This window comes from Sminthopsis crassicaudata, chromosome 5 (assembly GCF_048593235.1).
Source record: "Sminthopsis crassicaudata isolate SCR6 chromosome 5, ASM4859323v1, whole genome shotgun sequence".
Classification (NCBI taxonomy): Eukaryota; Metazoa; Chordata; class Mammalia; order Dasyuromorphia; family Dasyuridae; genus Sminthopsis; species Sminthopsis crassicaudata.
In genome coordinates this window covers 200,190,711-200,204,597 of record NC_133621.1, presented here as the reverse complement: position 1 = coordinate 200,204,597, position 13,887 = coordinate 200,190,711, and the positions used below count along the sequence as shown (strand labels likewise).

The following is a 13,887-nucleotide window of genomic DNA, read 5'->3' as shown; positions in this document are numbered from 1 at the left end:
TTTTCCTTCCCTTCTCCTCATCCCATCCCCTAGATAGCACCAATATATTAACATGTGCAATTCTAAAAATATTTTCAATTATCATATTGCACAAGAAAAATAAGATTAAAAAGTAAAAAAAGAGAAAGAAAACAAAATGCAAACAACAATTAAAAACCGTGAAAATATTATGCTGTGATTCACACTCAAAGTCTCCACAGTTCTTTCTCTGGATACAGAGAATCTGTACAAATCTATTGGAAGTGGCCTGAATCATCTCAATGCTAAAAAGAGCCACATCCATCAGAAATGATCATCACATAATCTTGTTGTTGCCGTGTATAATGATCTCCTGGTTTTGCTGATTTCACTTAGCATGAGAGTTTCTCCAGGCCTCTCTGAAATCATCCTGTTGGTCATTTCTTACAGAACAATATCATTGCATAACATATTCAGCCATTCTCTAATTGGTGAGCATCCCTTTAATTTCCACTTTCTTGCCACTACAAAAAAGGCTGCCACAAACATTTTTGCACATGTGGGTCCTTTTCCCTTTTTTATGATCTTTTTTGGGATACAGGCCCAGTAGAAACAATGCTACAGCAAAAGGTATACACAATTTGATAGCTCTTGCACAATTCCATATTGCTCTCCAGAATGGTTGGATCCATTCACAATTCCACCAACAATCTATCAGTGTCCCAGTTTTCCCACCACACCTCCAACATTTGTTATTATCTTTTCCTGTCATTTTAGCCAACCTGAGAGGTGTGTAGTAGTGGTACCTTAGAGTTGTCAATTTTCATTTCTCTGATCAATAATGATTTAGAGCATTTTTTTCATATGACTATAAATGATTTTAATTTCTTCACCTGAAAACTGTCTGCTTGTATCTTTTGACCATTTATCAGTTGAAGAATGACTTGAATTCTCATAAATTTGAATCAATTCTCCTTTTATTTTAGAACTGAAGCCTTGAGAACCCATGGATGTAAAACTTTTCCCCCAATTTATTGCTTCCCTTCTAATCTTGTTTGCATTCCATAATGTAATAGGGGCAGCTAGGTGGCATAAAGCACCAGCCCTGAAGTCAGGAGGACCTGAGTTCAAATCTGGCCTGAAATACTTAACACTTACTAGCTGTGTGACCCTGCGCAATTGCCTCAGCAAAAAAAAGAAAAAAAAAGGAAAAAAGAAAAAAAAAGAAAATTAACCACATAGGTCACTTCCAATAGATTTGTGATGGGAGAGAGCCTGTGATGGGAGAGAGCCATCTGCATCCAGAGAGAGAACTATGGAGACCAAATGTGGATCACAGTATAGTATTCACATCTTTGTTGTTGCTGTTTGCCCCCTTGTTTATTTTTTTCCTTTTTTTCTCCCTCTTTTTGACCTGATTCTTGTGTAGCATGATAAATGTGGAAATATATTTAGAAGAATTGCACATGTTTAACTTATACTGAATTTCTTGTAGTCTAGGGAAGGGTGAAAGTGGGAGAGGAAGGGAGAAAAATATGGAACACAAGGTTTTGCAATGGAAAATACATGTATTTTGAAAAATAAAAAGATATTATGAAAAAAAAGAAAATTAACTGGATAGAACAAAAAAAAAAGAACAATGTTACACTAACAGTAGTTAATAATATAACACGTAATATTTTCTAAACAGTTAATATTTTCCTGAAATAGAAGTGAATTGTGAAAAACTGTTTGTACTATAATGAAATGGTATTTTCTAAGTAACTGGTGTTTAAGATAGAATTAAATGAGAGAACTGAAAAAAATAATGGTTTCTACCTTTGGACTGTTTTCCATCATGCCACTCACTTCTCAGTAAACACTATATAAATATAGAAATGTGTGTGTTTTGTATATATATATATATATAAGCATAAGTTTCCTTCTGTCTCAATACAATGTTAAAAGCAAGATCTTGACTGCATTATTTTGGTTTTGTATTCACAGTGTCTAATGCGGTGGCTGACACACAGTAGGCACTTTTTAATGTTTGATTTGTTGATGAATTATGTCTATAAATTGAACTAAGCTGGGGATATGGTTATTTTAAAAAATTCCTTGATTTATAATTTTATCTATAACAAAAATGAAATACTAAGATGGTCTATAATCAAAAACATGAAAAAAGTCTCCTTATGTATAGTTGTATATAGGCTAATGCCACATTCAAATTACATATTAACACTATATATAAAACTTAAGTATTTCATATATTAAGAATTACATTTTATATATATATATATATATATATATATATAGACTAGATAAGGTGTTTTTTTAAAAGCTTATTTCTTTTAGCCTAAATGAAAAACAATGAAACTTTCAACTTCACCCTTTTAGTGAATCATAAGCATATTCCTTAAATTTTCTATACCTGTTGACGAGGATGAAGGGAATAAAAACAAGGCATACAGGTTCATGTGTTCATCACCAAAATCTATTAAAAAAACAAAGACAGAAAATGTTAAATACTGTGGAATACTATGAAAACAAAAGAAAACATATTAAAAACAGTTCCTCCTTACCTGTGTCCCACTGTAAGGCAGATGACGTAAGTAAAATAAGAAACCCTTGATCTTCTAAACATTTGACAATTGCCTAAAATGTATACCAAAAATATTAGATGAAAATATGTCCCCATATGCCACACTTTAACAGACATTTCTACTCATGAAAAGAAAACGACAGTCCAGGAAAAATTAAGTACTTAATATGTAATGAATAAAAATTTTCTTTTTTCCCTGAAGTAAAAAAAGTTTTAAAGTTTCTTAATTCTGTTAAAAACTGCATAAACATCCTTCTTTTCTGCAAACTGCTAAACTACAAAGTAAAAGCGTACCATCAGTCATAGTTACACTATTATAATTTGCTTAACTGTCTTTAGGGATGTATTTTTTCTTGGGGGGGGGGGATGTATTTTTTAGGGAGATTTGTTGGGATTTTTTTTTTGGAAAGTATTTTGTCAAAATAAATGCATCTTTTTTTTTTTTTTTAAAGGTTGCATAGTATCATCACTTGGGGAATAATTTATGGTATATGAATGTAAAGGAATATTAATTATTGTGCTATAAAGAACAATCTGCAGGATGATTTCAGAAAGGCCTAAAGAGACTTACACATGAACTGATGCTAAGTGAAGTGAGTAGAACCAAGACACAGTAACAATAAGATTATGTGATGATCAACTCTGATGGATTTGGCTCTTTTCAACAATGAGGTGATTGAAATAAATTTCAAAAGATTTGTGATGGAGGCCCATGGGGACTGAATATGGATCACAACATAATACTTTAACCTTGTTTGTTGTTATTTACTTGTTTTTTTTTTCCCTCATTTTCCCCCCTTTTGATCTGATTTTTCTTGTGCAGCATGATAAATGTGGAAATATATATAGAAGAATTGCACATGCTTAACCTATATTGGATTAATTGCTCTGGGGGGGCTCTAGGGGGAGAAAGGGAGGAAGAGAAATTTGGAACACTAGGATTTTGCAAGGATGAATGTTGAAAACTATCTTTGTATATATTTTGAAAATAAGAAGCTATTATTTAAAAAAGTAATAAAGGTTGCATAGTAGTGCTAAGAATAACTTGTTACCAGTCAAGAAGAAAGTAAATTGAGATCTCTACATTACATCAAAGCAATTATTTACTTCTCCCCTTTTAAATATCACAAAATTTAAGAATAATTACAACACTGTCATCTCATATTTAGTCATGCTTTACACTAGTCAAATCATGGAATGTTAACATAGAAAAAGAACCTTAGGGCTCATCTAATTTCCCACCCAGTATAAAACATACTATTTTTTTTTAAAGTTATTACTAATAACATATAGTGGTTACCTAAATACCTCCAGGAATATAATGCAACCTTTTCTATACAAGTAATTCAGTCGATTACCAAGATAGCTCTACATTGCTATTAATTTCTCTTATTTTTGAGTCTAAATCTGAAATTGTCCTTACAAATTATACTTATTGGTTTTACTTCTACTAAGTACAGCAGTATATTCCCTTAACTTGGGATATGGTTAATAACTATTTCAATAAGGAATAGGTTAATCATACAATACATTAACAAAGATAATGACTTGATGTATGAAATAAAAATGCTACACTTAAAAAAATTAAGTGGAATATTGGGCATATGGTATAGGTCTCATATTCAATGATAAAATTAAAATTTTATTTGATCTCTCATCTACTTGGACTGTTTGCCAAAATAAATATTGTCTAACAAACGACATAATCAAATGTTTAAAAACCAATTTGTCACATTTTAAGGACAGCTCATATAAAATATCCAAATTAGAAAATCAAATAGAGATCTTAAATAATCCAATCATAGGAAAAAAAAATCCAGCTGTAAAGTAAAAATATCTATTGATCCTGATGGAAAATTATATTATATTTTAAATTAATGCCAATATTTTGAAAATTATTCTCAAAAACTCAGAAAGCACTGACCAAAAAACTTTTGAGACAAATATTATCCTAATATCTAAATTAGCTATATTAAAAAACACAGAAGGAAAATTATCAGAAAATTTTAAACAATATCTTGTCAAACAGACTACAGTAAATTAACCAAGATAGCCCTGATTATGAGTAAATGGAATTTACATTAAAAATTTTAAGTAGGGTTCAATATTAGAAATTCTAACAAAAAAATTATTTATAGTAAATATCTAAAATTATACAATTATCTCAACAGATGAAGAAAAAGTCATTCAAAAGATAAGCACTCTTTTATCCTTAAAAACCTATAAAGCATAAGCACAGGTGTTCAATATAAAGCACCTACATAAAGCCAAAAATAAGCATAATATGAAATGCAAAGCACTACCAACATTTTCTAATCAATATAGAAGTAAATAGGATGCTCACTCTACCTACTATTACTTAATATAGTTCTGAAAATACTAGCATTATTAGTAAAAAAAAAAAAAAAAAAAAAGAAGAGAAGGTAAAGTAAAGGTAAGGAAAAAGTAAAACTATCTCTACATTTTAAACTTTTAAGACTTAGACCAATCAAACTGCCAAATATATATTTTATAGAACTTGATAAATAAAATAGTAACAAAATTCATTTGGAAAAAAATAGCTTTATTTTTTACTCAATAGCAGAAATGTTGATGGCCTGCTGCTCTATATAATATAGTTTCAGTAAGTGTTGTCCTGTCCCCACTGTTGTCCTTATTTTCATCCATTTCCCTTCATGTTATAGATTTTTTTGTTTTTCCAAATGAATTTTGTTACTATTTTCATTAAGTTCTATAAAATATATATTTGACATTTTGATTATAATTTAAAATATTTATAAGCAACAATCTTTGCAGCGGCAAAGAATTGGACATTGCAGAGATGTCTGCTCACTGGAGAATGGCTGAACAAATTTTAGTATAATTGTGATGGAATGCTACTGTGCTATAATAAATTAGCAGCTCAATTTCAGAAAAAGATGGATAGAAGTGCATGAAACAATGAAGAGTGAAATGAGCAATTTTATACACACACAGAGAAAAAAAAATATGGAATAGCAAGTATACATGACAGATTTGTGGTTTCAAGTGCAATCAACTTTTTTTTTTTTTTAAACTATCGTATGTTATGGAAGTGTTTTAATCCATAAATTAAAAAAATAAAATAAGGCTAAAAAAATTATTAGAGAAGCAAATTACTGATCTATCACAGCAAATCACAGACCTATCACAGCTCTAGGTAGAGGTTTTATTTCTAAGCAAACAAGAATAAGACACAATTATAAAAGATAAAATAGCTAACTTTAATTACACGAAACTCAAACATGTATAATATATATTATAGCTAGAAGTGATCAAAATGTTTTTTTTAAAAGAAGGAAACAAGCCACCAGAAAGTAATAAATAATTCATAAAAGTACCACAGTGAAAATATTAAACAGAAAGAACTTTTTTCCTTTTGCCGACAGTCTTATAGTAGCCCTGACAATTTGCTTTCTAAACCAAAACAAAGTTTCACTTTTATTTCCCACATCAGAGGAAAATGAAAGTAAAAATTAGGTCTTTCATTGTTTACCTTTTCAATCCTAAATATAAAAATGAAAGTAAAATTCTTTAGATTACCAAATAACCCCCACACACACACATTGAAAAAAAAAGAAAAAAGACAAACCAAAATAAAAATATCAGTGAATTGAAAGTCACAGATCATTAGACCCCAGATTTAGAGCTGGAAGGGGATCATCTACTCCAAACCCCCTTATTAAACAGCTGAAGAAATTAAGACTCTGAGGGGGTAATTGACCTGGTCAATATCCTACTACAATTAACAGAACCTGAATGTGAACTCTGATCCTAATGCAGTGCCCTTTCTAAAAAGACTAAGTGGAAAAATCCTTCTTTTATCGTATGTTCAAAAGAAAAATGTCATTAGAATCTTTTAAATTTCAGGGCTCAAGGGCAGCTAGGTGGCGCAGTGGATAGAGCACCAGCCTTGAATTCAGGAGGACCTGAGTTTAAAATTGGTCTCAGACACTTAACACTTCCTAGTTGTGTGACCCTGGGCAAGTCACTTAACCCCGGCCTCAAAAAATAAATAAATAAATAAATAAAAAACAAAGAAATTTTAAATAAAATAAATAAATAAATTTCAGGGCTCATTTAACCATTTCTACTTACAACTGAGAAAAAGAGGAATTTATTGCTATGGCATAGTCCAGAAACATTCTATCCATTCACGGTTAACACAAGTTATGCTGGTATAACAAATGAAATCTACCAAAACATATATACCTTAGCTTTTCAAGGCAAATTCAATTTATTTCAATAAGTGTTTCACAATTATAGCTTCAATTCAACAAGATTTGCAGCAAGGAACATAAAATTATATAGTACCACCCATAACTCATGATAAAGGTTCAAGCATCAAAAGATGACATGCAATTTACACTTAAATTCAAAGGAAACACATTTAGGTCTAAACTAATTTTCTATTAACTTTAATTTCCCCCAGTATTTAAAAGCACTTCAGGATCCATTAGTATGTTTCCTTAAAATAATCATAAAAATTCATTTCTATTTTGTGCCCAATTACCATGTGAACCCTACCAATCCCATAAAATATCACTTACAAGTTGTACAAATTACCTTTAGATTAGCTATGTTTAAAAAAAAAAAGATCATTTATTTTATTTTCCTTTGAAGTGTCTGTAGTTAATACTGATGGGAATATTTTAAAAACTCTAGGCTGACAAGAGAACTATCCCTTTTTCTCCCTTAGCTTCCATCCCCAAATAATCTCTAGCTAACACCCAAATATTTCCTCCATTTGTAAGTGCACACATGAAGTAGAAACAACTTGGTCTTTATAACAAAAGCAAAGTAACTGGTAGTTACAATTCCTTGTAGTTCAATTTGGATACCTTAAGTTCAAGTCAATTTGTACCAAATGCTTTTGGGACTACCATATATTATGAGGAATTTTAGGAAGTAAAATTCTAGGAAGGATTTTGGGAAAATTCTTATTATTCTTATATTCCTTGAACACATTTTCTAGGGAATTTCTACAACACAATTCTTCCTACAATTACCAAGATTTAAGACCAAAAGGAGGTGAGATCATTTGTTTTAAAGAGTATTCAATAAAGACTAAAGAAAAATTAAAGTTTTGTAATTATCATTGAAATTTATTTTCTAAAAAGACTTTGCTAAAAGTGAAGTGTAAGATTTTCAATTATTTAAGAAATAACAATACTTAAATTCATGTCCTTACCAATTCCTTAGTTTTTATATATTCTGTTAGTTGATCTAGTTTCTTCCCCTGTTTGTTTGAGATTTCCACTTCATACATGCTGAAGCATAAACCTTGGTAACAGACTGTAAAAATGACAAATAAGATGTGTGAAAACAGTAGCACATACAACAGATAACACTTTTTTAAAGATCTTTCCTTGTTCTTAACTTCACACACACAAAATTTTTTTTTTTATTATTATACCTTTTTAAATACAAAACATGCACGGATAATTTTTCAACATTGATCCTTGCAAAAACTTGTTTCAACTTTTCCCCTCCTTCCCTCCACCTCTAAAGGGCAGGTAGTCCCATACATGTTAAATATGTTAAAATATATGTTAAATACAAAATGTATATACATATTTATACAGTTATCTTGTTGCACAAGATCGATTGGATTTAGAAAGAATGTAAAAATAACCTGAGAAGAAAAAACAAAAAATACAAGCAAACAATAACAGAAAGAGTGGAAATGTTATGTTGTGGTCCATGCTCATTTTCCAGTGTTCTTTCTCTGGGTGTAATTGGTCCTGTTCATTACAGATCAATTGGAACTGATTTGGATCCTCTCGTTGTTGGAGAGCCATTTCCATCAGAATTGAGCATCATGTAGTATTGTTGTTGAAATGTATAATCTCCTGGTTTTGCTCATTTCACTTAGTTCATGTATATCTCTCCAAGTCTCTCTGAAATCATCCTGCTGATCATTTCTTATAGAACAACAATATTCCATAACATTCATATACCACAATTTATTCAGTCATTCTCCAACTGATGGTCATCCATTCAATTTCCAGTTTCTAGCCACTATGAAAAGGGCTGCCACATTTTTGCACATACAGGTCCCTTTCCCTTCTTTAATATCTCATCAAAAAGCAAAAAAACAACAACTTATAGAACCAATTCATCAATCTGCAGGCAACAGAGTGATAAACGTCTCCAAATATATCTAGATCAGTTCACAGATAATATAGTCCATCAGACGGCCTCTGATTGAAGTTTTTCTAACTTGGTAGGAACCACTTGTGCTCACCATGAATCTTTCCAGGGCTCTTTGAGTGGTACGCAATTTTGATTCTTTGGAAATAGTGCTATTTCGTGATTTGTAGTCATCTGCAAATTTCTCCAGTATAATACAAGGTTCTTGAGGACTACTTTTGTCCTCCAGCTTTTGGACCCATGCCTAGCATAAAGCAAGCACTTAAATCTTGTTGATTGACCACTAGAAGAATATTATCTTTTTAAAATCAAGTTTTATTTTAGGGAGAAGCTTTGGGTTACTGATATCTGAAGAATTTCCAAATGCAATCCTATTCTATTCTCTTCTTGCTATTTAATTCTGGTCTTAGTTGACTGTTCATCTGCAATATTTTCCTAAAATTCTTCCAAGATTTGTAGGCTATGCATCCGACTGCATATCCAATAATCCAGGAATGTTAAATCCACTTGGTTTTTCTTATTGAGGCTTGTTTAGGTCAAATTCTTGAATGACTACTAATTTCATTTAGGAGGCTATATAATAAGTCCAGAGCTTGATGTAAGTAGCACAAATAATATATAACCCAGAGGACATGGAGAACTCACAATATAAGAGAACTACTGATTTGTACCATACAGTGGACAACTTCCTCCATAACAGGAACTGTGTTTCCTTTGGTATTAATTGGACATTGTACAAAGTTGTATCTTTCAAGTAATCTTTGTTTAACATATGTATACAAGATAACTTGTAGGAAAGAAAACCTTTAGTGATATATTTTAACACTGCAAATTAAATTCTTCTAAAAATTAATCAACAAAAAATAACATTGTGAGATCTTGTTATTTGTACCTGTGATGGCAAAGATGTGGTGTGTTGTTGAATATCATTTAAGTAAACAAACTGCCTCATCCTCCCTTCTCATAATTTCATTATACAAAAGGATTAGTCTAGAGGTCTTCTAATGATTAGAAAATACACATAATCAATATATCTCCACCTTTCATAAATATCTATGATTATTCCAAATCATTTGACATCTCTCCTCCTGATAATAAGAAAAAAAAATTCCCAGTCTTCAAAGAATCTATATCATACTCAAGGAAAACAACATGTTCACAAATAATTAAATACAAAGTAATTTACAAGTGGAGGGAGGACCATAAACCAGAGAAATTAGATAAAGCCTCTTGTGTTAGGTGGCATTTAAGTTGAATTCTGAAGGAAGCTAAAGATTCTAAAAAGGAAAAGAGATGAAGAAGAGTATTTCAGGTAATCTGTTAAATCGTAGTAAGAGATTGTAAACAATCTAATAGTTTGTGCAAAAAAAGCACAGAGCTTAAAAATACGATGTAAAAAGGAAGGGGACAAGCATTTAAATAATACCTACTATATGGCCAGGCATTATGCTAAGAGTTGTTTATAGACAATAAATAGGTCTGCTTGACTTAAAAGCAAATGTTCAAAGGAAAGTAATATACAATGAAATTGGAAATATAACTTGGAGCTAGCCTGTAGAGGGTTTAAATGATAAGAGTAATCTGTATTTTATTCTAAAAGCAATAGAGAGCATGGGAATCTTTTCAATGACAATCAATTATGTGCTTTAGGAAAATTAATTTACCAGCTATGTGGAGAACTGGGTTAGAAATGGGACAGGAGACCACTTAGGAAATATAGAGAGAATGAAACAGAGGTAGGAGATGGGGAGGAGGTAGAATCAGTAAGATTTGGTAAATTATTGGCTATCTTGAGATTCCAGAAGGTTCTCAAAATTATGTAGATTCCAACACAGAACTTCTCTGTCTGATAGCAGCTTTTTCCATCTTTGCTTTCTTTATTGATAATTCTACTTTGTCATACAGCATGTTGAAAATTGTGATGTTAAGAGGTTCAGTTGTAGTGGTTTTAACTGCCACTGGTGGAGAAAACATTGCTATAGAAATTGATATTTTTTTCCCCATTTTCCATTTTACAATTGCTCTTGTAATCATCTCATGTAAAGCTTTCTGTAAACTTACTTTTCCCTTAACTAATTCTTGATACTTCATGAAGCAATACTATCTATACCTTTTTTGGTAATTTGCAAACAAGTATACTCCTGATTATCATGTATTTCTATTTGGCAAGATCAAGTATTTGCTCTCTGAGTTCCTTCCTCACTGAACTATTTTATGTCCTGAGAAAAAGATGACAGTCCATGTGGATGACTATTTTTCATTTTTTTTCAGCATGAAAAGCTTATTTAAGTAGGACAATAGTTGTTTGAACTCTTGTTATTTTTATTTCTAATTTCATATGCATTTTTGATGCTTGCTATGAAAAGCTGATGTTCATACTTTATAAAATCATTGATTCGGAAATGGCTCCTACATCTGTAAGCAGTTATTCCTGTTCTTTTTTCTCTTTTGAAGGAAGATTCAGAACACTAGGCATAAGGTTTCTATGTAGTTTTCAAACGTTCTGACCATTTTTGTTTCTTGACCCTGAGACATTTATCAATATTCTTCTATATTCACCTTCACATAGATCAAATGAGATAATACATATAGTATTACCAACACGAGCTATTGTTATTATAGAATCTACAAACATTAAATGTTTAATTTTGAGGGTTTTGTTAATTTCTTAATAAATTTCTCTGCTTGTTCTCTGAAACTGATGTTGGGTCATAAACTTCAATTATTTTTCTGAAAATTTTTTTTGCTTATGGACACTGAGATATGATCTCATAAGTTGTCCCAAGATGAAACCAACTACTAATTTCTTATCTGTTGCTCGAAAAAGAAATAAGTCATTCTACCATTTAGCTTTAGCTTCTTCTATCTTCTAATTTTATTTATAATTCAAATGTCATTATTGATATATAATTAAGTTCTTTCAAAAGCAAACCAACTTCATAGTTGACGGACAAAGATCTCAATTTTTGTGCAATCATAGTTAAAATTAATGTTTAAAAACACTGTGATTATTACCTTTTGTTTCCTTTTTCATTTATTTTTCAATTTCAAAACAGAAATGTAAAGGACTACAAAAAACTGGAGGTCCCTTCATATTTTTGTTTTGTGGATTACTATGGCCAAAGAATTTATCACCCAAGCTTAGTTTATTGGAGATAAATTTCTAAACCAAAGTATGGTTCTTAGGTAACAGTCTTGCTGGGACTGTACTCAAAACACGTCCAAGAATGGTAGAACTTACCAAAATTTTCAGTCCTCAGGAAAAGACTTAAAAGAGAAGTTATGTCACTCCAAAATGAAACAATGGAGTAGCATTAAATGAGCACAAAAAAAAAGTGTTGTTATTTCAAACATAATACTTTGTCTTTATGATGAAAATTATTGTTTAGCCTGAATGATATACTCCAAATATTCAATTTTTTTTTAAATGAGGGTTTTTTTAAAGGTTTTTTTTTTTTTTTTTTTTTTTTAGATTCTTTTCTAGCCAAAATTACAAAAATGAATCAGAATTGCTTTCTAGTAAACAGATGATGAATTCTCCTTTTGGTACAATTAGGGTCTGGGGGATGAAGAGGGAAGAAAAAAAAATAACAAAACTGTTTGGATACCTGTTTTTTCCAAATAATTGCTTTTTCTAAAAGCAGATTCTGGTAGCTTCTTCTTTAACGTAGATAGTTCCATAACATACTTAGCATCTAGTTGCTGGGGTCTATCAAAAGAAACCAGTAACAAACATCAATGACAAATATACTTTTCAAATCTCAATTCTGAACTTAGATTAAAAACAAAATTTTATCTTAACTATAATTCTTAGGATTGAATAATTTGCAGATTCAGCAATTTTTGAATTAAGGCATGTCTACTATAGGATTTGATATACAAATCCTTTTAAGAATATTCTGAATATTTAAAACAAATTCTAAGAAGTCATATAAAAATATTATGAACATTTAAGTATTGACCAAATCCTTTTTCCTGTTCCAATTCTATCTTGAAAAGTTGTGGGGGGGAGGAGGGGCAGATAGGTGGCGCAGTGGATAGAGCACCAGCCCTGAATTCAGGAGGACCCGGCTTCAAATCTGGTCTCAGACACTTAATACTTCCTAGCTGTGTGACCCTGGGCAAGTCACTTAACCCCAGCCTCAGGGAGGGAAAAAAAAAAAAAAAAAGTTGTGGTGATTTTTAAGCTCTCTTTATTCAAAAACTTTGGTTATAACTGACAACCATTAGAAATGAGCCACAAAATGAGATACAAAGTTTTTTGAATACTTAATTTTCCCGCCATCTTTCCAAAATAAAGGTCAATTCCATCACTGTATTAACAAATTAATTTTCTATAAAGTACTTATCTGGATTAAAAGAACCCAATTGTAAATCATCTTACTGTTTTCTATTATTATGACCAGCAGTACTGCTACTAAGTGCTTTATACAGTGCTTTTATTTTTATAAAGTGTTTTATATCCCAATCCCCACAATTCTTTCAGGCAGTACTATCAGTATCTATTTTATAAATGGAGAAACTGAGGTTCAGCAACATTGTGATGTGTTCAAGGTCACATAGCTGGTAGGAGTCTGAGGCTGAAATTGAATGCAGATCTTTCTGTTTCCATGTCCAATATTCTATTCATTACTATAAATTGCCTTTCATTAATGGGAAGAGGAAAAAAAAAATTCTGTGACAAATGAAAAGTTGGAGAGAGATAATCAACTTACTAATTATGGCTAGTAAATAATCAATATAATTCAGGGTCAGTGGTCTCCTATGAAACAAAAAAGAAAACCTGGAGGCCCCTGAATGCTTTTATTTAGAGAAAGAGTTGTTCCTAGAGGGTGGAAATCAACTCTGTTAACAATGATAAAATGAATATTATAAAGGAAGGGCTGAAGAATATGACTGATGATGTCACTCTTGGACAAGGAGACTCGCCTCTAGACAAAATACTCTTTCAGGGCAATGTACATAAAAGGAATCTATCTCCATCTATCAATGAACGTAAACAATGGTAAGGTTGTTGTTGTTTTTTTTTTTTTTTTTTTTTTTTTTTAGGCTGGGGTTAAGTGACTTGCCCAGGGTCACACAGCTAGGAAGTGTTAAGTGTCTGAGACCAGATTTGAACTTGGGTCCTCCTGAATTTAGGGCTGGTGCTCTATCTGGTGCTCTATCCACTGCAC

The 13,887-nt window shown here is 31.3% G+C and overlaps 1 protein-coding gene across 2 annotated transcripts in view; it reads right to left on the bottom strand.

Annotated features, from left to right (window-relative positions):
• TASOR2 (transcription activation suppressor family member 2) overlaps positions 1 to 13,887 on the bottom strand; it is a 103,695-nt gene that overhangs the window by 39,822 nt on the left and 49,986 nt on the right. For both annotated transcript variants that reach the window (XM_074269425.1, XM_074269424.1), the window contains 4 exons: positions 12,322 to 12,422; positions 7,752 to 7,855; positions 2,523 to 2,595; positions 2,372 to 2,434 (listed from right to left, as the gene is read on the bottom strand). In XM_074269425.1, coding sequence (XP_074125526.1) covers positions 2,372 to 2,434; positions 2,523 to 2,595; positions 7,752 to 7,855; positions 12,322 to 12,422 — 341 coding nt within the window. The remainder of the gene's footprint in view (positions 1 to 2,371; positions 2,435 to 2,522; positions 2,596 to 7,751; positions 7,856 to 12,321; positions 12,423 to 13,887) is intronic.